General features: G+C 50.2%; 1 protein-coding gene across 4 annotated transcripts in view; it reads left to right on the top strand.

Moving 5' to 3' along the window:
* Positions 1-24,060, top strand: part of GRAMD1B (GRAM domain containing 1B) — a 176,051-nt gene that overhangs the window by 65,356 nt on the left and 86,635 nt on the right. For all 4 annotated transcript variants that reach the window (XM_019547046.1, XM_019547045.1, XM_019547047.1 and 1 more), the window contains one exon: positions 2,759-2,836. In XM_019547046.1, coding sequence (XP_019402591.1) covers positions 2,759-2,836 — 78 coding nt within the window. The remainder of the gene's footprint in view (positions 1-2,758; positions 2,837-24,060) is intronic.

Raw genomic sequence — 24,060 nt, 5'->3', positions numbered from 1 at the left:
CTTCAGTAACTTGAGAGCATAGCTGTCAAAAAGTCTTTGTTTAATTGATTTGTTTCTATATGGCAGCTTCTATATGTGACTCTGGAATAGTCACACATGGGTATTACATTTATTAAAGACTCAGATCCCACAGTGTTGATTGTGGAATACAAACCTAGATGGGTGGAAGTAATGATAACTCTGTAATTTCAAAATCCTACCAACAATGCACAATGCAGGTAGAGTGGGAGGCAGAGGTGGGTTTTCAGGGGGCTGGAAACTGAAGACTGTGAGGAAGCATTGTAGAGTTGGAGAGAGGTGTGGAGTTCATTTTGGGTAGCAGGCACAATAGAGAAGGCGGCTGCGGTGCAGCAGGTGATCTTGCGTGAGCGGCTGGCTTGGGACTCTCGAGTAGGTGAATGTGAAGTGGGCCCAAGGAGAGGCAAGGTCTCCCTGGGGAGTTTTAAATACAAAGGCAGCAGTTTTGAACTGGATCCCTAATTGAATGGCGATACATTCTCACCCATCTCTCCCTCTCTCTGTGTTCCTCGACTTGGTCTACACTGCAGCAAGACATCTGAGTGCAGTGGATGCAGCATACCTAGTCTTGCTTAGTAGCATTGAAACTGGAATAGCTTGTAGTCACCTGTGTAAGCCCTGAGCATCCCAGTGCACTTATGTAGCCTGTGCTGAAGGATAAGGCACCCCAGCTACTCTGCTTTTGGTACCTGAGCAAGGTAGATTAAGGCTGGCTCTGAGGCGTCTGCTTTCCATGCTGCAAAAAGCACCTCTGATCAGAGCATGGAAGTGCTTAGGCAGGCAAGGTTCTTGGGTAGATGTGATATCTTTTATTAGCCCAACTAAATAGATGGAGGAAAAAGTTCTTTGCAAAGTTCCCAGCACAAAAAAAAGCTAGCAAAGAACTTTTTCCCATCTATTTAGTTGGTCTAATAAAAGACATCAGGTTTACCCAAAGAACCTTACATGCCTATGTCCATAGACCAACATGGCTACAACCAACAACCCTGGAAATGCTTCGTGAAGACATGGGATTCTCCTGGGAAGAAACGTCTAGGTTTAAACCTGGGCAGGTGAGCTCCCACTGCTGCCGGCCGGAGGAGATGCAGCGTGTACACTGGACCCTTTGAAGGAGGAAAAAATGAAGCTGGCAGGCTGGTTTGCATAGAAAATTGGCAGTTTCAAAGCAAAGAGTGACCTCTTGTGGGCCCTTCTTATAACTCGCCGACAGAAAACTGCTTCCTTTGCTCATATTCTTCCCCGCCAAGATGAGGTGTGGGTTGGCCTCCTGGGTTACCAGCAAGGGGAAGGAGCTGCTTGTAGGTATTAAGATAGTCGGTTAGAAAACAGAGCCGTGCAAAGCTAACTGAGTTGGTGTGGATGCACCCTTGACCCACTGGAGAAAGATTTCCTATCAGACACATCACGTTAGAAAGAGAGGAGCCTTATGTGAACCATAGCTCAGCTCTTATGCCCTGGGAATGGCACTGGGTTCCTGCAGAGCTTCCTGCTTACTCTGCTATGGGGAAAAGTAATTTGCAAGATATTTGTGGCTGGTCCTTTGGACAGAGGAAAGCTCGGTTTTGCATTTGAAGGAGGGGGCTCTCCAGGTCACAGCTGCTGCATTCCCAGGACACCCAGAACCATGATTTCATAGATTTCATAGACATTAGGGCTGGAAGGGACCTTGGAAAATCATCGAGTCCAGCCCCCTGCCCAAAGGGCAGGAAGTCAGCTGGGGTCATAGGATCCCAGCAAGATTTACTCTTGAAGGTGTTCAGACTAGGTGCTTGAACCACCTCCAATGATGTGGTGAGCTGCAATGCAGCTTGCATAAACAGGGGGAGTCATCTTGCTTCCCCCCATGGCTGCAGAGGGTAGAGATAGTGGCACAGGCATGCAGCATGCATGTGCATGCATGCAGCAGATAAAGGAAGGGGGAAGGAATATAGCTGCTGATAGGGCAGGGAGCAGAAATCAGAGCAACAGACTGGGCAGGGAGTACATGACAGGGAGCAGAAAGCAGAACAAGTCTGGGAAGGGAGCAGAAAGCAGAGCAGCAGATTGGGGATCAAAGTGGTACTTGGAGAGGGTGCAGGGCTTCATTTGTGACTTGCTTGCCCCAAAAGGTTGGCTGCCACCAAAATAAGGCATGATCTAGCAATGTAGGGCTGGGTGTCATGTATAGAGCCCCCATTATAAACGTGTTACTTGCTCTTCTGCAAATGTAAACCTCAACTGACATACAGGTGAAATCGGTATAACTACAGGTGTGACTTCACACCGGTTTAATTAATTGATGCAGCTTTGTGTGTGGACACTGCTATATTGATTTAAGGGTGTAGTGCCGGCAATTGCAGGACTAGCTTTAAACACACACAAAAAAAGCAAGGGATCTTAAAAATAATGAATCTGGGGATCTTTCTATTTTTCTTCTGGTTTCTGAGCCTTCTGCTCAGGTAACACTTATGAACTTCTCTCCATAACCACAAGAGTGCTTGTTTTGTTTTGTTTTGTTTTGTTTTAAGCAATAATGGACATTCTCCTAAAATTACCCGGCTCCAGAAAAATAACCCTAATCCCAGGAGTTGGGAGCAGGAGTTGGCTTGCAGCACCATCCAAACCAACTGGTGTGAGTCAATACACAAGCTGCACAGAGACAAGTACAAGCCCTGGGCAGTTTAGTTCTCCTCCTTTTCACTCTGCTAGGTGGTGGCGTCCCATGCTCTGACTGCTTCTCCCTTTCTGTCTCATCCTGCAGCAGCCAGCAGAGCAGCCAGCAGAGCAGCCACGATGACGACTCGTCCCGGTTCCTGAGTCCCCGCATGCGTGACGAGAGGTAGGTCCCTCCAGGATAAGGGAGCTGGGGCAATGTCTGTAACCCCTCAGGAAGGGGCTGTGGGCCCAGCCCGAGCCTGTTTTGGGGATTATGGTGGTTGTTTTCGCCTTGCTTTTTCATGTTCATCATCAGGAAGAGGCTAGCTCAGCTCTTCAGAAGGGCCTTCTGGCTATATACATCTATATCTATATCTCGATATCTATATCGATATAGATATATAGATATATATAGGTTCTTTTAAAGATGAATATTCTCATATTCTACTTAGAAATCTCACATGTGCACTCTGGAGGTCTAAAGTCCAGGGGATGGGCTGGCACCAGGAAGGCAAAGTTGCCAGGGTATCTTCTGCAGCCACTTCTCACCATGGACAATGCCAAATGTATTGTTGATATTATGTGAGCAGGACTGAGCTCTCGCTGCAGAGCAGGGAACCTCGAGGTGTATGAAATGCGGGTGCAGCGTGCAACACAGGAAAGAAGGCAGAACTTTAAATGAGGAGAAGAGTTTGGATGGGGCATGTCTGTATGGGCATTTCATAGTAAAGGATCGATTACATTCTTGGAATGAGAGCGGCGTGGTAGGTCAGGATGAAGTACTGGAGAAGAGAATGACAGGTGTTGGAAACAGAAAATGTCGAATAAGAGAGGTGTTTCTGAAGGGGAAGTCAGGAGGAGATATCTGTCAGAAAGCTCTATCCTTCACTGTCTAGCATGCTTGGCTTGCTTTGACACAGACTGTTGTCATGCATTAAGTATCATGGTTGTCAAGGAAGTACTGTACATTGGTTGCTTTCTGTCTAAAATGCAAATCACTGTCACATACCTTGCCAGAAATGCAGGCTTTGGTTACCTAAAACTTGCAAGGCAGAACAGTCCATTGGACAGGCTACAGAGCTAGATGGTCTGCTGACCCGTATTCAGTTCCTAAATATGGCATCAGACAAGCCCCTCTCTGTGCCTCAGTTTCTCAATGGAAATGCTTGACTAATGACGCTTATTCTCTGCCTTAAAGCACTGAAAGGTCCTTGAGAGATCACAAATCCAAAGTATCATTGATGTTGGTATTTCTGAAAGGGTTTGATTGGGTAAATTATTAATTGTGGAGCTGGCTTTTAGCTGAAGTTATCATCACTTTCTGTTGCCTCTACCAGAAAAAGCCATCCCAAAGAGCTTGCCAGTCTCCCTGGTACTTTGCTACTTTTCAGAACCTCTCTGGTCCATATGCTAAAGGAATTAATGAATTGCTTTAAAATCACACTGTGTCACCACTGCCTTCAAAATGAGTCCAAGGTGCTGTAGAGACATTAGCTGATTAATCCTCAACATGGCCCTGCAGTAGGGAAATACCATTTATTAAGTTTACATGTAGGAGAACTGAAGTACGGGGGGGTAAATACCCCAGGCCACCGACCGTGTGTGCCAGTGACAGCGATGGGATTAGACACCCAGGGGCTCCAGCCATCAGTTCCATTCCAGTAACCTGTGGGCCTATTTCTTATTAACGTTAAGGCCCTTTTATGCTGGGAGTGGTGGCAAATTGTAAAGGACACATGAGGACTGGATCTATTCCAAGCCCTAGAGATGTCTGATAACTCTGGCTCAGCTCCACCGTGCCTGGACTTGGGCTTACTCACTTCTGGCTGTACCTGTCTCTCGTCAACAGCAGCACTAACAACTGTACACTGGGAAGAAATTTGTTGGCACGGGAGTGGCTTTTGGAAACCAAACTCTTTGTTATGCTCTTTGCAAGTCAAATCTGTGAATTTGCTTTCCCTGCATTTTAGATGCTGCACCTTCACCCTTTGCAAACATCTCTGTTAACTGATCATTAGGTCCTCTATCCCCTAAAACAGTCAACCCCCATCTTGGATGTGGTCTGTATTGCTAGGTGCCTCTGCAGGACTGACCCTGAGAACTGTTCATGATTGACCTATTCATAGATCCATAGAAAAATGAGAGTTGGACGGGACCTCAAGAGGTATCTATTTCAGTGGTTCTCAACCTTTTTTGTACCAGGACCCAGTTGTAAACACCGATGGCCAGTCCCAACTCAGTGCCACTCGCTTTCAACCCCCTGCCTTCAGCCCCCCAGTATGTGGGGCAGAGGTGCATGTGTGGGGCAGGGGGGTCTGTCTGTGAGGAACAGGGGTCCCCAAGCAGCCCTTTGCAGGCAGGAGCTCTGCCAGCCTGCAAGGGAAAAGCCACAGTTTCCCATGCTTTTCTCTTTTAAAGGAGAACCCGTTTTTAAAGTTTATTCACAACCTTTTCAGGGTCATGACCCATGGGTTGAAAAACACTGATCGAGTCCATCCCCCTGTTCAAAGCAGGACCAGCCCCAGCTAGATCATCACAGTCAGGGCTTTGTCTAGCTGGGTCTTAAAAACCTCCAAGGATGGAGACTGCACCACCTCTGGGTAACCTGCTCCAGTGTTTTACTGTCCTCCCCATGGGAAAGTTTTTCCTAATATCTCTAACCTAAGCTTTCCTTGCTGCAATGTGAGCCCATTGCTCCTCATTCTGTCATCTGCCACCAGTGAAAACAGTGCAGTTGTATCCTCGTTGGGACCACCCTGCAGGTAGTTGAAGCATGTTTGCCTAATGTTTTGCCCAACGAGTTTAGGACAGTTCTTGGATATCCAGGGCAGTTATCTGGTAGGTTGGTAGAGACTGCTGTGAATTTTCAGAACCAAGTCTAAATTAATATATATTCTCCTTGGGAGGTTGATCTGTTTTCACTTCAAAACTGCAGCATTGGCACAAAAGGGACTGAAAAGTGAATACTGATTTTTGCATGTGATTCATTATCATTGTTTTGCCCAGAGCAGCAGGACTAGTATTAAATATCCTGATTGATCTATTGGACCAGACACGGCCCATTTTTTCCAGTGCATGTGAAGAAACACAGGGTGTTCCTGCAGCCCCTTTATGTTGTTCAGTACTCATCCTTTGACATGATTTATATGGTATCCTTTAAGCTTATGCTACATCTGAGGTTTGGTTTCTTGCATTGAACCAGTCCTGTTAGTCTGCTACCATAGGTCAGCTCTGAAGTCAGGCAGTGTGGATGAAGGCTTTTACTCTTCCCAAGAGTCAAGAGCTTTGGCCAGAACCAAACTGTGCTGACTTGGTCACTGAACCAGGCCCAGTCCTGACAGAGGACCACTCCATCCCCACAGTGCTGCAAATTCATCCCTGTCCCCTTCATAAAGTACTTTCTGCGCTGCCTGTCAGCTATATACCAGCCAATAATTCTCAAGCCACAATCAGTGAGCATACTTATGGAGCTGGAATTTGCTTGGCTTACATTGGTTTTTGACTGCAACCTGCAGGGACAATAAGCAACTGTGCACACCCTGAACTGGTAGTTAATTGTCCATTCTTCTTTGCTTTTGTTGCTGCAGCTAATGTGAGATGGCTTAGCACTTTTGCAAGGGGTGACTGTGCAGGGGTTTTTGCACTCTCGCTGCTCTGCTCCTGTTGGAATAGGGTGCATAGCTCTTTGAGACACAGCTGGGGTTAAAAGCTTTCTGATGGCAGGAATACTTCTTTCCTAGGGTGAGCTGAGGGCACCTCCTCCCAGCTGGGTTTCCTCTTGCTGCATCACAAGTCCAGCTTATTCAGTGTTGACTAAGGCAAGCTCCCAGTAAACTTGCCTTCCCCATAACGGAGTTAATGGGAGATGGAATGAGTAACAGCCTTGCAAAGACCTGAGGATCTGAATCTCAAGAGAGGATGAGCCAACCCCCGAGAGCTAATTAATAACCCAGCGGAGGGTTTGGCTCAGAATTAGCACTTAGTAGTTGTAGCTAACCTTTTTCTCCATATGTTTCACTCCAATTATCAGTCTCAACGGTGCTGTTGATCCTGGGATAATTGACTAGCTGGGAGCAATGCATACTACTAGGTCAGAGGGAAGCTGACAGCAGAGCAGATGGGTGCTGAGATCATACCTGGGTTCTGTCTGGCTAACACATGGGAGCATCACCTTAGCCTGGGATTGCAAAACTTAACAAGGTAAGGCCTGAGAAGTACCTAGATTGGAGTCCTATGGGCAGAGGAAGAAGTGATTCAGCGGGCAGTTCTGTTCTCCATAAGTCTGGACTGAACCAGAGTGCTGCCATGGTCCTGCCCCGTCTGGCTGGAGCTGCTAGGATACCTGTGCGTTACATCTGACCATTTATAATCAGCATTAAAGGTGTCAAGACTGTTTCTGCAGTCAGAATGGTCCTGAACTTACTGACCTGTCTCTGTCATCGGCTGATCTACAGTATTGCTTTGGCTTATGTTTAATTCCAAACAGGTTTTTTGTTCCTTTCATTGAAAAGGCAGATATTTAACATGACCTAAATCCAGGGCTGGAAAACGGCCTTAGAATCACAGAAAATGAGGGTTGGAAGGGACCTCATGAGGTCACATCTAGTCTAACCCCCTGCTCAAAGCAGGACCAGCCCCAGCTATGTCATCATAACCACGGCTTTGTGTGTCCGGGCCTTAAAAACCTCCGAGGATGGGGACTCCACCACCTCTGGGTAACCTGTTCCACTGCTTTACTACCCACCTGGTGAGAGTTTTCCTTAATATCTAGCCTAAACTTCCCTTGCTGAAACTTGAGACCATTGGTCCTTGATCTGTCATCTGCCACCTCTGAGAACAGCCCAGCTCCATCCTGTTTGGAAACACCCTTCAGGGAGTTGAAGGCTGCTATTCAGTCCCCCCTCACTCTTCTCTTCTCCAGACTAAATAAACCCAAATCCCTCAGCCTCTCCTCATACGTCGTGTGTCCTAGCCCCTGAACCATTTCCACTGCTCGCTGCTGGACTGTCTACAATTTGTCCCTATTCTTTCTGTAGCAGGGGGCCCAAAATGGGACATGGCAATTTACACTGAATAGAGGTGCCTTCACCTCCTTTATTGGCAGTTGCGGTGTTGTCCAGCTTCTATGCTGACATGGGGTTTGTAATCTCTCCTTGGTAGCAGTGGCTCTTGTTCACTGGACTGACAAAGACTTATTTGTTTGGAGCTGGGTATAGTGTATTAAGGTGGCTATGAAATAGCAATGCAGAAAAACTCCAGCGGTTTGGAGTCTGGGCTGGATTCCAATAAGCAGCATCCAGAGGTTTAGCTTTGTGTGTACACCTTGAATCTGCCACCCCAGCCTGAAAATCAGACAGGGTGGGACTTTCCCATTGTATGGATTGATTTTTTTGTCACGAACAAAAGGGCCCCCATTTAGGCTTGGAGTGCAGCTTGTTATTGCCCATGACAAAAGCAAAGGTATAGTTCAACCCACTTGCCCCTTCTATCATGCAGCAGCTCTGAATACAAACAGCTACTCCAATGCACTAACCAGTGCTTTCATATCCCTTAACTCTTTTGAAAGTTTTAGGGGGCTGGACCTGATGATTTCGTGAGGTCCCTTGCAGCCGCTAACATCTATGAGTCTATGAAAGTTCAGAAGCAACAAATAGACCCTGCAGCATACTGCAAAATCAGCAAGGCCAGGTTATTTCAGAGTGGGGTTAAGCAGCATTTCAGAGACCAGGAGCACTTACAAGCACCCTGCCAGAGAGAGAGAGACTCAGTGCCTGCACTTCCTCTGACATATGTGAGCAATACCGCTTGTAGTATTGCTCACATATTACTCACTGCTGGGCTTAGTTGACTAACACTGTATTTTCTGTTACCTAGTTGCATCCCCTTCCTCACCCCTATCCCTCTTATGTTGGTCCCTTGCTTGGGTGCTCTGTATTTCCCTTCTGGCTTTGTCATCTTTTTGGTTCACGACTCTTACCATTTACTAATAACATTAAATCTGCTGGATCTCCAGAGTGACACGGGGAGGGAGGAGGCCTGTGATGACTTTTGACTTCACTAAAAGTTTTGCATGAGTTTTGGTCTTTGCCTGAGTGACATAAATCCCTAGGCCCCCAGCCTTTCCATGTAACCCCTGTTCAAAAGCATCCTTCAGGTGCTCCATACCTGCTCACACCTGCATGGCTGATGCAGTGCACGTGTTTGCGTGCGCTCCTCTAGTGGCCTCTGTCCTTCTGAATACATTTCTCGGGTGGCCCTGCACTCAGCAGTCCTTGCACTTACAGCAAGGAGCAAGAGTGTATCCCCCGTGACATCGAGTTTCCTGTGCAGCTTGCCAGGATCTGAGGACTGAACACCCTTGTCCCTCCCCCCCGGCCCGGCACACCAACACCTGACATCACGCACAGGTAGAGCTCTGCGTGCTGCACTGTTTCACTCCTGCAAAATTAGGACAGAGAGAGAGAGAGAGATAGCAAAAGTACCTGCACCCGCTCAATACTCCTGGGAAGCTGCTGGGAGCTGAGTGAAGATATCTCAGTCTCCAGCAGAGGGATACTGCACCGATAGAGTAACTCCAAAAACGATCATAAAGAGGAAGATGTGATTGGGGTGGTTACTATCTTGGCTGTTTCCAGCCTTATCTTAATGACTTGCCAGCACGTCGCAGCAAAGGTGATGCCAGGGATGCTGCCAGCCAAGTTGACTTGCAGGTGACCTGGCTTGGCCGGACCCGCCTGCACACCCTGGAGCGCGGTGCCTGCACTCTGGGATACTTCCAGCCAGGACGCTGCTGCTGGCACCTTGCCTTCCCGAGGGATGTAGGTACCAGAACTGGCCGAGGCACAGCGGGGCACAGCCATGGTTCAGAACCCGTGCCTCGAGAAGGTCTCCTGCAGCACGGTGGTGAAGCAGGCCTGCCATCTCCGCGTGTCCTTCTTGAGGAAAAAACTCTCCTTCCTCAGAGTCATGTAAGTCGCCAGGAGCGTGCGTGCGTGCATGCATGCGGATGTGCGGGAGCTCTCTTCCCTGCGCCGAGGCGGTGTCTGTGCAGGGTGGTGTTCAGGTGCCCGGGCAGGAGAGCTGCATGTGGGCACTATGCGGGCATATGCGGAGCGGTGGGAAAGGAGAGTGAGAAGAGAGGCTCGGGAGGAGGGTGGCCTTGTAGCCGGGGTGATGGCGAGTGTTCAGGAGGTCTGGGTTCAGTTCTTGGGACTGAGATTTTGTGACCTTGGGTGAGTCGCTTCATCTCTCTGGGCCTTGGTTCCCATCTACAAAAATAGGGGGAGAATCTTTCCCTACCTCTCAGGACCAAAGCGAGCACAAATTCGTTAACATCTGAGAGCTGCTTGGGCGCCGAGGTGCTGTCATATAAGGAGAGCTGAGAGATCTCATCTCCAAATAATCTCAGTCGATGGCTAGAGCTCTGGTTCAGTCTTTGGACTCCTCCTAGAAAAAGCAGACCTGGATAGGATCCCCAGGGCACAGACCTGAGGTTGTTAATCAGTGCCTGGAGCTGAGATTGCACACGGGTTGCACTGAACTTTCACCCCTGCTGAGGGCAGGCTCAGTCTTGGGCTTTCTTGTGTTTGAACTGCAGGCTTGTGCTTCACTGCGACCCCGAGGCAAGCTGGTAGTGAGGGCGTATCAATACCAGCTACTGAGCCTGTGAGAAACTTAACTCAAGCCTTTGGCTCATGTGCACAAATACTTTGGATGCAGTCGTGCTCACATCCAAACCAGCTAAGGGCAGGAGAGGAGAGTGAGGAAGGTAGGTTGCGGAGAGGAGCGAGCGGAGGGGACGTGGGACAGCGTGGTGAGACGACAGGAGCGACGGGGTGGTGGGTTCCAGGCTGCACCCAGACACCGGTGTTGGGGAGGACCGTGCATCTCAGGGAGGCTCAGAAGATAAAGTGTCCTGTTCAGAAGCCCCACTGTCATGACAGCTCGCTCATTCTCAAAGGGCTGCAGGCTGTCAGCTGTGATAGCTCACCTTTGAGCTCCATGGAAGTGCTCCTGACTTCCACTGGTGTGAGTGAGTAAAGGGTCACATGCATTTTCTCACTTAATGCTGTACCTGAGGTGCACAGCATACTTTACTCCAGCTCCTTGCGACTCTTCCCCTTAGAGACAGCGGTGTTAGTGTTAATGCAGCTTCCATCCCTGTTCACCTGCAGACAGAGGCAATGCATGCATGACCCCTGCCACAGCCGTACCTTCAGGGAATCTTATTCCCAAAGCCCAGGCAGCCAAAGTCAGTGGGGCCCATTCAGCACAGCCAACAGGAGAACGTGGCACTGTCCTGGGACTGGGCAGTGGTGGATGCTCCTTCCCTCTGCCTCTGGGCGGAAAAGGCCAGCGGGCTGTTTGCTCACGTGCCTGGCCACAGGGCCTGTGCAATGCTTTGCTCTGATTGTTCTGGCAGGGAGAGGGTGTCTTGCAGCTGTATGGCTCTGAGCAGGCCAACCCGATGCTGGGTCTCCTGAGCAATGAAAGAGAAAAAACTTCCTCGAGGAGGGGAGGGAATGGACGGGGCTTTGATGGAAGAGGGTAACTTGGGAAACAGCTCTTTCAGTCAACCGTTCAGGTCAAGTCTGGAGTGCAGAAATGGGAGTCCTTGCAAGGGGTCAGCATTTAGCCCTGCTACAGCTGTGTCTGTGGTGGCTCTGTGCGTGCTGAAGGCTGTGGGGTGATGAGGTTAATGAGTCGTGGCTTCAGATCAGAACCCTGGTGCTCACCACGGATTTGGAGAAAGCTTAGGTTTGGATGCAGACCTCATGTCTGCTGAAATCCTTGATCTGCATACTTGACACGTGCTTTTGGGACATTCAAATGCGAAGGATACATCTCTGCTCCACCAGGCAATGAAGGAATCGGGCTCTTCTGAGATCCTTTTCTCTCTCTCTCTCTTCCTCAACTGCTGCTGCAGCATTGGGACTTACTTTCTGCTGTGGGACAGAGGCAGAGGATGTAGCAGCTTGATGAAAGCAACGCTGCTTTGCTAGGACTACCAGATTTGCTGCAGTCAGCAGGCCTGCCGTGGGCACAGAGATCACCTGCTCCCTGTTCCTCATACGCCAGCATTGTTCTTCCTCCAAAGCTCAGAGGCAGGCTGCTAATTATAGCACGTGCCCATGAATGGGTTTGTCGGGTAATTTGGCTTTGACAAGCAGCTAGAATAAAATGAATTCTTCCCTTCTCTTCCCAACTTAGACCCTTCTGCATCGGGCATTCCAATTGTACAGGATCCAAATTTCAGTGTCTCACACCCATAGGCACCGACTTTGGTTTTTGCTGGTGGGTGCTTTGTGGATGTGGGTGTGATCCTGCACCGAGCCCTGTGCATGCCCAGATGAGGAAGCATGTTATTTCAACCTGGCTTGTCTGACGTGGCTTGTGGACTAGTTTTTTTTGGGGGGTGCTTGAGCCCCAGAGCACCCATGGAGTCAGCACCTATTCTCACGCCCGTCTGTTCCCAAGAGCAGAGGGGGCAATTGCATAATGGCAATCCACCTGCTGGCCTCAGCTAAGGTTTTCCCCTTTTGATCCAACTCAGTAAGGTTGCGCTCTTGCAGCAAGTGGAGAAGCAGGGGGTTGAACTCGGTGCACGGGCCTCCTCACCCCTTATCAGCAGGCTCTTGAGCAGCATGCCATCAGCTGCTGAGCCCTCTGCCTGCCTTCTTGGGGGACCTCCTGTACCTCAATGTTCCCTGTCCCACGTGGCCCAACGACAAGGGACAGTGGGAGGTGAAACCACCAGCTGAAATCCAGACCAGCACGGCATGCACGAGGGGCTCCAAGGAGCCAGGGACAAGCACTGAGCCAACGGAGGCCCTAGTTTGACTCTACTGTTGCCCTACCTGAGGTGTGTCTAACTGCCGTGACCGCAGTGCACAAGCATACCCAAGCCAGCTTTAAACTAGCTGGTCTTGGAGCAGCTGCAGAAGCACGGAGCCTGGCACGTGCTTATTGCCGGGCTCTGCTCTGAGTCCCTCGATGCTGCAGCCACCCTCTAACCATGCCCATGCTTGCTGGTTTAAAGCTGGGCTGGCTGTGTCCGCACGCTTCAGTAACAGCTCTGACTGCCCCAAGTCCCTGTTTTCTCTCCTATACATGTTACCTACCAAAGGTTGCATGTGTGTAGCCATACTAATTGTGATTTAGGTCTTAATATAGGGATATTAATGTAGCACAGGTGTGGTGGGTACAACTCCCTTCTGCTGAGTGTAAGCATGACTGTTCAGTGGGTGGATTTGGACTCGTTCTGCTTCTTGCTCGTCTCAGCTGGAGGGGGAGGCAGCCTGAGTGGCGGCGTGGTGATGTCTGGCTCCATCCCATGGCACCTTGAGGTGGAGACTTCTACGTATAGATCATCTCTTGGCCAAATGGAGGTCAACATGGATGAGGAAAGAGAGGCCATTTTAAAGCTTCTAGCGGGGCATTAAAATTTCAGTACAAATGCTACTGTAGCTCCATCCACTGGAAGGCCTCAGACAGCTTTATTATTAATAATTTAGCCACATATACTCACTGCCAAGGATTTATGAAGATGGGAAAACTAAGACACGGGGAGGTTAAGTCTGAGTTTTCAAAGAAGTCTGGTGCCTAATGCCCTTTGGGAGGCAATTTGCCGGGTGCTATAAAGTAAGACAATGGCTGGGCCAGGGCTGGGCCGGGCCTGGTGGTCGGTCATTGTGTCCTAATTGCTAGCCGACAATCACCCATCAGCAAAGTGTGAGCATAACTTGTAAGGAAGCAGTACAGAATGTCCTTCTGTGCAGACAGTCCTACTTACCAGGGAGAGATTGCTCCTTTCTCTTCTCTCTGTCTCCCTGCGACAGGGAGAAAGTTTGACCTGTGTTCACCACTGTGACAGAGGCAGCTATAATTTGCAATGGGTTTTCATTCACCTGTGATGAACATCTAGACACATGTGCACGTGCAGTAGCCAGGCACAGAGGCTGGGATTCATTAGCGGCAGGATAGCCACCCTTTCTCAGTCCTACCCTGACACTCGCCTATCACCCTCAGGCGCATACTCATCTTCCAGCTAGCATGTGAAAACTGGCTTATACTCATACTCAAATCCTCTTTTGTCCCCACTCTCTTTTAAGCAGTGCTGAAGACCATATGCTCTTGGGGTGTGTGTATATCGGTGCCTAGCCCGTGCTACACGGTTGTTTTAGCCAAACTCTGAGCTGGTTTTCACTCAAACCTCTCTGCGCCGACAGAGCCCTTCACTCAGCTGCGGAGAGTTAGGCTTCTCCCAGTGCTCGATAGCCAGCAAAAGGCACAAGAAGACAGTCCCATGCCTTCAGCCGGGTGTCATAGCCCGTTCAGCAGCTGGTGCATTCCCAGAGTGCTGCCAAAAGCGTATGGATGTGCACTTTCTAGGACTTGGCAATCGCAACGGCTCCCTGCCACCGCAGGGTCTGCTGGCAGAGGCAGGTAGAAACAGACACGGCTTTAGACCTTAGCAGTACCCCTCCCTGTGGTGGTGCCATTGGTGGCAGTGCCATCATACCCTAGTCTGAGCAGGCGTGACCAGCACTATGCCCTTTCTATACCAGGAGGCTCCCTTGTTTTACTACCAGCAGGGGAGATCAACTGATCCCGGAGCAACAGTAGGAAGTTTCTGCCCAAATAATCTAGTGTAGACAAGGCCTGTCTGTCTTCCTGTCAGAGAAACCCTCCCTTCCCAAGGAGGGAAGGGTGTAATCAAAACTGGAGAGCACGTGGGTGAGTCATGCTGGGAATGCTGCTGCGGGAAATAGATCTGAAAGCATGCTCCTCCTCCTTGCTGGCGTCTACTCTGTAGTTTGACTGACTGATGAATAGAGGGCAGGAAAACAAAGGTATGATCAGACAGTGATGTAGCAGCTCTCGGATCCCCTTTTCCCACCTCCTGTCCTTCACGAAAGGGGAGAGTGAAATTTCTTATCTTCTTGAAGCCAGAAAAGTGACTGAATAAATGTTGCTCTGCCATTCCCTGTTACATTCCCAGCCTCCAGTTTCAGGAAGGGATAACAGCAGGGTCTGTCGTTTGGGTCAGGTAGCATCTTAAGCCACAATTTTTACCTGGGTTTGGAGTCAGACGTGAGATGGAGATGCACGTCAAGTACCGAGGCTTTGGAACAGGCTCCCCACAGAGGCGGTATGCTCATCCACCCTCACGATCTTCAGAAAGCATCTTGATGTCCATCTTGCTGGGGTCATTTGATCCCAGCAGTCTTTCCTGACTTTGTGCAGTAGTGCAGAGGGGCTGGACCCAATCATCTGTAAGGTCCCTTCCAGCCCCTAACAACTATGAAACAGTTGTGAGTTTAGTCCTGGGGCCATAGATTCATAGAAAATGAGGGTGGGAAGGGACCTCAGGAGGTCACATCTAGTCCAACCCCCTGCTCAAAGCAGGACCAGCCCCAACTAGATCATCCCAGCCAAGGCTTTGTCTAGCCAGGTTTTGAAAACCTCCAAGGATGGAGACTCCATCACCTCTGTGGGTAACCAGTGTTTTACTACCCTCCTTGTGAGAAAGTTCTGCCTAATATCCAACCAAAACTTCCCTTGCTGCAGCTTGAGACTGTTGCTCCTTGTTCTGGCTTCTGCCACCTTCATTTCTTGGCAAGTGCTAAGACACTGGGCCCACTAGTGTTACTTCTGTGTATGATGGTAGTGGCTGGGAGCCATAGACCAGCACCCCAGGGCAGTAAGCGGCATACACAAGGAACCAGGGAAAGGTTCCTCCCCTCCAAGAGCTCACAGTCATGTCTAAGATGGGATGAAAGGTGGCCACACGGGGGGAGGGTACATGGGACAATGGCACAATATGACTTCCCATAACCGTTCTGCAGGCTGTGGAGCAAAGCAGACAGTAATAGACAGTTTCTTTCTCAATAGTGAAAGCCAAAACAGACAGTTCCCTTCCTGCCCTGATTTAGCAACCCTGGAAATTCCTACCAGGCAGTGGAAATGAGGCTGGGCCCTTTCTGCCTTCTACTGAAACAGTAATAATAAAGCTTTTGCAGCCAGAGCTTAGCCAGCAAGCTGGGAGAGAAAGCAGAGCTAAATCTCCTCGTAGTGCTGCTGACTCTCCGATATTTCAGAGTGGGAAGCAGATAAGCACCTGGGTGGGTGGGTGGGTAGTAGCTTTGCTGGGCTAAGAGGATTAAAATCTTTGGAGTCGGTAAGTTGGCAGATAAGACTGGCGGATGGCAGGGAGCAGATAGGGAAGCCGCACTTTTACAGAGGCTCTTTCTCGGTCTGTTCCCACCTCAAACCACAAGGAAGTGTGGACCCCCGTCCAGATATGACTTGGGAGCCAGCTTTGCTGGCCTGTAGCTGGAGGCCTGAGAAAGTCAGCCTTTGCCTGTTACAGTGTAGTCACTGCCTGGGCCTGCAGCTTGAGGAGAAAGTGCTGCTGACCGGCACCGCTGCTTCAGCTTCTCCAGGAGGTTCGGCAGGCGAGGCTGGAGGAACAGGGACCAGCTTCCTCCAGCTCGATAGACGCGCCGTTGTCCTCATAGAGTCCTCCAGCGACTCTTGTTTACAATGCACCCATCGCCCTTATCTGATGCCAGGCTGCCATGCAAAGCTTGTTGTTCTCAGGTTGGTCACGGTGGGGAGTACTTGGATGCCGGGTTTAGAGAAGGGAGGGATAGATAGATAAGCATGGGTAATAGGAATGCTTAAAACCTCCCCAAACTTAAGGGGGAATTGCACCTTCACTCTCTTTGAGAGAAAGTCATACAAATGCTGTGTCCCCATCTTGCCCAACACCCTGCCGCATGCCCTTTCATAGCAATTGGAATGAGAATCAGTAATGCAAAGACACTGCCCAAAACAGGGCCCTTCTTGTGGGCTGTCCCATCAGTGCAAAGGTGGAGGAAGAGTCCTAGAATAGTAGAAATGAAGGGCCTCAAAAGACCTTGAAAGATCGAGTCCAGTCCCCTGGTTTGGGCAGTGATACTGTTGAGATCAAATGAACCCAGCAAGGTATCTGCCCAGTCTCCCCTTGAAGACTTCCAAGGTTGGGCACTGCACCACTTCCTTGGGAAGTCTAGTCCAGATTCTGGTCACGCTTACTGTAAAGAAGCTTTTCCTTGCATCCAGCCTGAAACCATCCTTTAACAGTTTATGGCCATTGCTCCTCCTTCCTGGGGGAAGTCCCAGCTTTTGGGGCACTTGTTCAAACCTTCTCTTGAAATCCTGTTGCATTCACCCACTGCCAGTAGAAATCATTTCCCCCCACTCCTGGCGGCTGGTAGCTCTGTGCTTTTTTTATTTCCAAAGTGCATGCGGTACCCCTGAGAAATCGTTTTTCCCCCACACCGGCCAGTGCCTTTTCTATACACTGCGTGTAGTTTGTCTCGGGCATATAATCATTTGCAAAACCACTCCTGGGCAAGGGCACCCCATCTTCAGGAGAGAAGGATATGAAGAACTGTAGACAGTTGCTGCATCTTTATCTCACACATGCAGGGTGTCGCTGCAAGGGAATTCTACAATGCACATGTGAAGTCTCATGCAAGAGATAGGAGCCAAAACTGGATTGTCAGGTATTTATTCGTATCCCCTAGAGCAGTGGTTGCCAACTCTTTTTTTCCCATGCCCCACTGCTGGGAGTGGAGTGCAGCAGTGGCGGCCCGGGGGAGCTCCTGGCATGCCGTCTGGCTCATCATTTTTGTGCGGCACCGCCGGCATAGCCCCCACAACCCTCATTTGGATTGTGACCCAGGGTTGGGAACTGCTGCCCTAGAGGGGAGTCTTCAATTTTTGCAGTATCCAAGAGGCCTGGCGGTGTGATTCTGTTCAGAACATCACACCTCCAAAATGTGGCTGCTAATCTGAGCCTCCTGGGGAGGGATCTCATGAGATCAGGTGTTCCCCATGACATATTTGCTGCTTCCTGTGTGCAGTTGTGATGGAAGTACTGGGGGAGCCATAACATGGGATGTCCGTATCAAATTGTGAACGCTGTTCTGTACCATAACTTCAGTTTTGAATTCTGTGCTACGTCTTTGGCAAAGCCTTGATGGAGACAAGGTTACTGGCTCACATTCCAGATAGCAGCCCTGTTCAGGGAAAGTGCATTGCACTTTTTTGAAGGCCCGTTGCTGTCAAGGAGGCACAGAGCAGTCTAGAACCACCGGCTTGACTGTCTATTAACCCCAAGCTTGGAAAACCATGGAGTCTCTGCATGGATGAGCAGGACAGAGAAAGAAGATGAGACTACCTGGTCTGATGCACTGGCAGTTCTTGGACTCACAGAAGGGCAGGATCAGACTAAAACTGGATGTGTTTAAACTTCTCCTGTTGTATAAAGACCTGTGACTTGCCAGCACTATTTGTAAGAGTGAAGTGACTCTGCTTAAGAAAGTCTGTGGTGCAGTGGTATGCCTCTTGGCTCCTTATGCTAGCAGCTGTGTGTTCAAATCCCTGTGTCTTTGATGGATGGAGTGTGAATTGCCGTACCTTGGAGTGCTGAGCTTGGTGGGTTTATTAAAAAGGATTATGTGAAGTGCAAGTGGCAGGGGGATTGCACTTGATAACCTGGGAGGTCCTTTTTGATCCTGTGCTACTTGCTTGCCTGCCATGTTGTCCCTGAGGGGTCACTAGAAACAGTATTGCCCTCAGTGGCACTCTGTGAACCCTTGGGTAAGCAATGAGGGGGCTCCGGAGATGTGAAGCACTCGTGGAGAGCGCTAGGGAAGTTGGGCTCAAAGCTCAGGGAAAAGGCACGAGATTTGAGATCCCAGAGCTAGGAACAGCAACTAGACTTGACCCAGATCCTTTTGACTTAGACTCCCAGGGAACTTGTTGTATAGGTCCCATTGCACCTGACTGGTGTCCGCACAGTGCTGCGCTGAACCAGGCTGTGACAAGCGGCTGTTCTGGAGCCTGGATGACACTCCAGCTTCTAGTCCAACCAAAAAAAGCAGAGCCATTGAGGCAGGCTGAAAAATAAGCATTTAAAGTATTATCTGAACATTTGGGGGGGGGGGTTGGAAATGTAGACATTATAGCAAACAAAGCACACAGGCGGGAGCCCCAAATGCCTGGGATGTGGGACCAAGCCCCAGACCCCTGCAGCCCAGAGACTAGCTGTGTGTAACTAAGAGCCAGGACTGAAGTCTGTGTCCTGAGCATGCCTTGGGGAGGGATGTGGGGGGAGCAGCTCTCCCTCACCAGGAAGACAAGTCGCCCTCCTCACTGGAAGCCAAGCTCTGATGCCCCCACCCAACCACTCCTGCCTCCAAGGCTGCTGATCAGGCACAAGTTTCCTCCCTCAACCTTGGCTTGGGACTAATCTCCTTGTCCTGCCCTGGTGCAGCTCGCCCAAGCCTTGCAGTGTAATTTGAGCACTGAGCTCTTAATCTCTTGATCTCCAAGGAAAGGGAATGGCACCCTGCCCGCTGGAGAGATGGGCAGGAAGTGAGGCATGGGGGAGGAGAAGTGACTCCCCCAAGGTCGCACCATGGCAGTGGTAGACTTGGGAAAGAGCTTGCTCGGTTCAACCCCCCTGGGCTAACATCCCAGCTGTTAGATGACACTGCCCCAGCAACATGCTGTTCCCTAGGCCAGCTGACCCCTCCTGTCCCATCCCAAACTCCAGACAACGTGAAAATACCAAGGGCTTGGGCTTTGCTACCAGCTCATGTCCTGGCCCCAGCACTCTTGCAGGAGGTCCGAGCACCCAAAGAGGTGAAAATCCCTTTTAGGGTCAGCCACGTTTTCAGCAAAGTCTTGTGCTGTGTCGTGTCTGAGCCAAATTTGCTCGCCGTGTTCACTGCTGCCCCTTTAAAAATGAAGCCACTTCTCTCTAGCCGCTCCCCTTGAGCATCTGTGCTTTCAATGCCAAGGTCTCAAAATGCATAGTCCTCAGCATCAAGGATTTTAACTCCTTCTTAGAGCCAGCTGGGGCAAAGAGGAGAGAACAGCATTGTCGTCCCAACGGCTTTTGATTTTCTTTAGGGGGGGAAAAAAAATCTTGGCCTTGGTTTCCCCCCTCTCTCCAGGTGAGGACCTTCCCTTCCAGCCTCACCTTGAGGGGTGCTGAGAGCCAGGCCAGCCCATGTGTCCGTGGGGAGAAGAGCCGGCCACGTGCTGCTTGGGGGGCAGGGGAGAGCAGGTCTCATGAATGAGTCAGCAAGCAGAAAGCAAGGAGCAAGCGTGCGGGAAGCGCCGGCTGCCTCCTGAGTTTGCCTTGGGCTGCCCCTCTTACCAGTGGATTGCAAGCCCGAGCATCCTGGGAGAAGGTTTGGAGAGTGGGAAGGACCCGTCCGCCCCCCAGGATGGAGTAGCAGCGCCTGGATCTTTTTCTCTCCAGTTCTTCCTCTACCAGCCAAACTGGAGCGTTCATCTGAGCTTCCTAGCATCCTTGCTTTCCTCCAGGAAGAAGCCGTCTGCTCTTGGCGCTACTGAGATTCAAGTCAGACCTTTGCCGGGACATGAGTGGGGAAAGCAGTGTTAGATGAGAGCAGCTTCACTCCAGGATCGGGGCAAGGTTAGCTTGAAAGCACCACTAATATCGGTTAATCCTGGCCACGAGAATCTGATTCTGATGATTATTAACCTCAAATCCTTTTGGTTCCGGTCCAAAATTCTTCTTTAATCTCTCAGGGTTGTTTTTTTTTTTTCTTTTCCATCTTATCCTGTGGCAGCAGCGAATTCGGCAGACTCCAAGGCAGCTGCACCTTTAAAATTGGATTTCCCCTGACAGAAGAAATCTGAGAGCGGAGACAGGAGGCTGGTGCCTGGGCGTGTGTAGCAAATTCATCCAAGCTTTCCCCATCACCCTCCAGGGCCGAAACTCTGGTGCCTGAAAAAAGCACCCCTGAGCCAACCGTGTGGCGGAGCCGCGTCAGTCCACAGGGACTTTTCCTTCCCCAAAAGTGCTGTGCGTGCCTGTAACTGAGCCGACGGCGTCACCCCCCGAGGATTTGGGAACGTCGTTCTCGGTGCCAGGGTGGCGGCTGCTGAAGAGGCATTTCCTTGGGTTCCTGGGGGGCACGTTGGCACGTGGACCGAGCACCTCCCCCCTGCAATGACTGTAACCGTGTGAGTGTTTGCTGCGACCTGTGTGCTGCTAGTGTTCCTCCTGCTCCTTTTACTCCCCTCACACTTGTTTCTTGGCCTGCTTCAGAGCATTTGTGCCCAGTCTGGTGATAAGATGGCAGCATGTGTCACCCCACTCCATCATGCACCATAAAAAGGTCAGGCATTGTCATTAGTACTGAAGAGTCCCCTCTGCTCTCTCCCATGCCATGCCCTGCTCTTCTCCTCTTTCATGCTTTGACTTAACCCCTCCCTGGACCTCGCTGGGCTCTTCATGCCCTCTTCCCTCAGTTGTCTCCACTGCAGCATTGCTTTTTCCTCCCACCCTTCGCTTGTATTTCAACTGCTGCTCAGCAACTGGCTTGAAGGATGGGCTGGGGGCTGGGGTCCACTGAAGTCTCAAGCATCATAAGATTTCCCCTTGCTTTGCCCTGGAAAAGGTGTTTCCTTCCAGACCACCTCCTTCCATCTCCTGGGCTTTATCTAAGGGCACCCGAGTTCCTGGATTTCCTTCCAAGTTCATCTCAGCTTGTGGTTGTCGTCTCTGGGGGCCTCTGCCCCAAGGACATGGCTGGAGCATGCCTTGGTTGGTGCACAGGACAGTGACAATCTTTGCATTGCTGGGTTGCTCCCAGCTAGAAATGGTGCATCTGCCACCCTCCCTAGCACTGTCCTCCATGGGCAATTGAAGGGACCGTCCTGGGCTGTCATGGAGAGGGGCAGATGGTGCTCCTGTGACTGGCTGGAGCTGCTGAGACAGCTGAGTACGTGGCTGCTGTTCCTCTCCCCAGATTAGTATCCTGAGTCCAGGATCTGTCTCTTGCAATTTATCCTACCCGCTCCCTGCCTTTCCTTCCCCTGGGCTTTCCAAATGGTGGGAAGCCGGCAGCTTTTCTTTTCCTTTTGCTGTAATCCCTTTCCACTCATTATCCTTAGGACTGTCCCTCAAATGTCTCTTTTCCAACTGGCGAAATAGCTTGTCCCAACCCAAACCCTTTCTGTACCTCCTAGCAACTTCCTAAACATCTTTTCGTCTCAGCCTCTCTTTGCAGTGCCCATAATGTAGGGCCAGGGAGAGAGTTCACATGGCAGCTCAACTGTTTCATCTGCCCTCTGCTACTCGCCTCTGTTTACACCAAAAACCTCACCGCTCCTTTTCCTCCAGCCCTAACTCTTCTTAGGTCCCTAAAAATTAGCCTTCCTCCTCAGCTCCCTTTCAGTGCTCCTGACCCCATTTTTTTGTATTCCTTAAGAAAGGCATAGCCAGTAAAGCCTTTCTTCCCACAAAACTCCCCCGTAACTCAAGTCTTTCCACACGCTCCCTCCTTTTTGCCCTTTCCATCTATTTCTGTCTCACTCACATTAATTCCCCTCTCTCTCAGAGCACCTAGTTTTGTTGTCCTAGAAAGACTTAGGTTCAGCTTTAACTGTAAATTAGGAATAGAAATGAATCTGACTGTGGGGACCTCTGGTGCTGACCTCTATCAAAGACAGTGCTGGACCTTGGGTCTGATCCAACAGGCTGGTCTTTTGAAGGGGGATTTGGTGCAATATGCCACGATATAATTATTAGAGATGTCTCTGGGTTTCCAGGCAGGATGCAGCTTCTGTATAAAGGCCAGCACTTTGCTATCTTTCTCATGCATTTGTTAAGTCAAGGTTTTCACAAGGGGCTGTGGTTTTGGGTGCCTTCAGAGTGGGGCTCGCAAGCTGGCATGCTTAATGGGCTCTGGTATCCAGACCGTCCATGGTCAATGGTTTCTGCAAACCAGAGAGTTTGGGGTTTGTCAGCATCCAACAATGGAAACACCACAGATCACTGGTGCCTTTGGAAAACCGTGGCCTAACAGGCAGTGGAAATAACCTCTCCCAGTTATGGCTTCTTTATCCAGTACCTAAGGTGTAAGAGAGACCCTGATACGAGGTATTTTTCCACGAAGAAGTGCACAAAATATTTGCAGTGCAAGGTGATCTTTTTTCCCCCCCTGTTGTTTATAAACTCGGGAAATGGATCAATTTAAGTGAAAAATCCGTCAAGTCTCAGGAAGTTTCCTGTTGATTGCAGGCCCCTTATTCGGTGCGAACAAGCCGACTTCTGAAAGAAACCAGAGCCCATCCAAGCAAAGGGTGGCTTCAAAACAAAGCAATTCCCAAAGTCCTAGTGCAAACCATAAAACAGGAAGGAAACTGCAAAATGCCATATGAAAATGGGTGTTGTTCTGCTTGAAGCAGCTTCATCCCTGCGAGATTACTTGACAGAAAATGTGTAGCAGTTCCTGCCCTCCCTCTTTTCCACCTCCCAGAGGCTGGACCTCCTTCGCCTTGCAGAAGGGAGCCCTCCCTCTCCGCTGTCTCTCAAACTGCCTGCCTCCACCTTTCTCCAAGGAGCAGCTTTATCAGGGAACAGCATTATCTTCTTCCAGAGCTCCCTGTTTCCTCCCACTTCAGATCCCACTCCCAGTCCCAAGGGCCCCCTCCCCGCCCGCTAATTGGACTCACAGGCCCTTGCATTTACTGCACCTATGGAGCACAGAAATAAAAGCTTTCCCATCCGCCGAGTGCCGCACACTGCACAACTACAGCTCCCATGATGCAGCGAGTATGATGCATCCTCTTTTTCTGTGGAAATGCAGCCTCACATGATTTCCCAGCGGCTGCAACACAGAGAAAGCCAGTCCCTCCTGAGATTTCCCCGAGGAAACAGAGGCAGGGGGGTCCCAGCTTGGAGATGCTGGGATTGCAAATGAGCTCCTCTGGCAGCAGAGACTCCAGGACTGCAGAAGACTGGTGACTTCAGAGAGGATTCGGCCAGGTCTCTCCAGCAGGCATCCTTTCCCAGGGTCCTGTACGCCTCTTGGTCCCCTACTCTCATGTTTTCTCTTTCCTATGTTCCTGCCACCCTCCCCACACCTTTCCTTGCCATCATTCTTTTTTCCCTGAAGTCTCTCAGTTTTTTTCCCCCCCTAGTTTTCCCTTTCACCAGTTCTCTTACTAACAGTTGCTGCCTTGCACCTGCTCAGTAAGCAAAGCCCCACCTGCAGTCTGGGCCTGTGACGGCCCCATCCCTTTGGGCCTGCCCAGTGCTCTGCGGACTGCTCTGCAGCTGTGGCTGATGGGATAAGCTGTGCTGTAGAAGTGACAGGCCTGATACGTAGCACCTTGGTCTAAAATACACAGGAGTGCAACCATGTTTCCCAAGAGACTGATGTGTTCAGGCCCTGCGTGCCCTTTGGCTTTGCTGTGGTCGGTGCTCACATAACAGCCTTTTTTTTTTTTTTTTTTTTTTAATTTTAGTGGCCTCCCTCGGAAGTGGGGCTGCTATCCCACAGATGCTTGTGAGAGTGGAACTGGAACAGT

This window comes from Crocodylus porosus, unplaced genomic scaffold (assembly GCF_001723895.1).
Source record: "Crocodylus porosus isolate Cpor-Errol unplaced genomic scaffold, CroPor_comp1, whole genome shotgun sequence".
NCBI lineage: Eukaryota > Metazoa > Chordata > Crocodylia > Crocodylidae > Crocodylus > Crocodylus porosus.
This window is presented reverse-complemented; position numbering and strand designations above follow the sequence as displayed.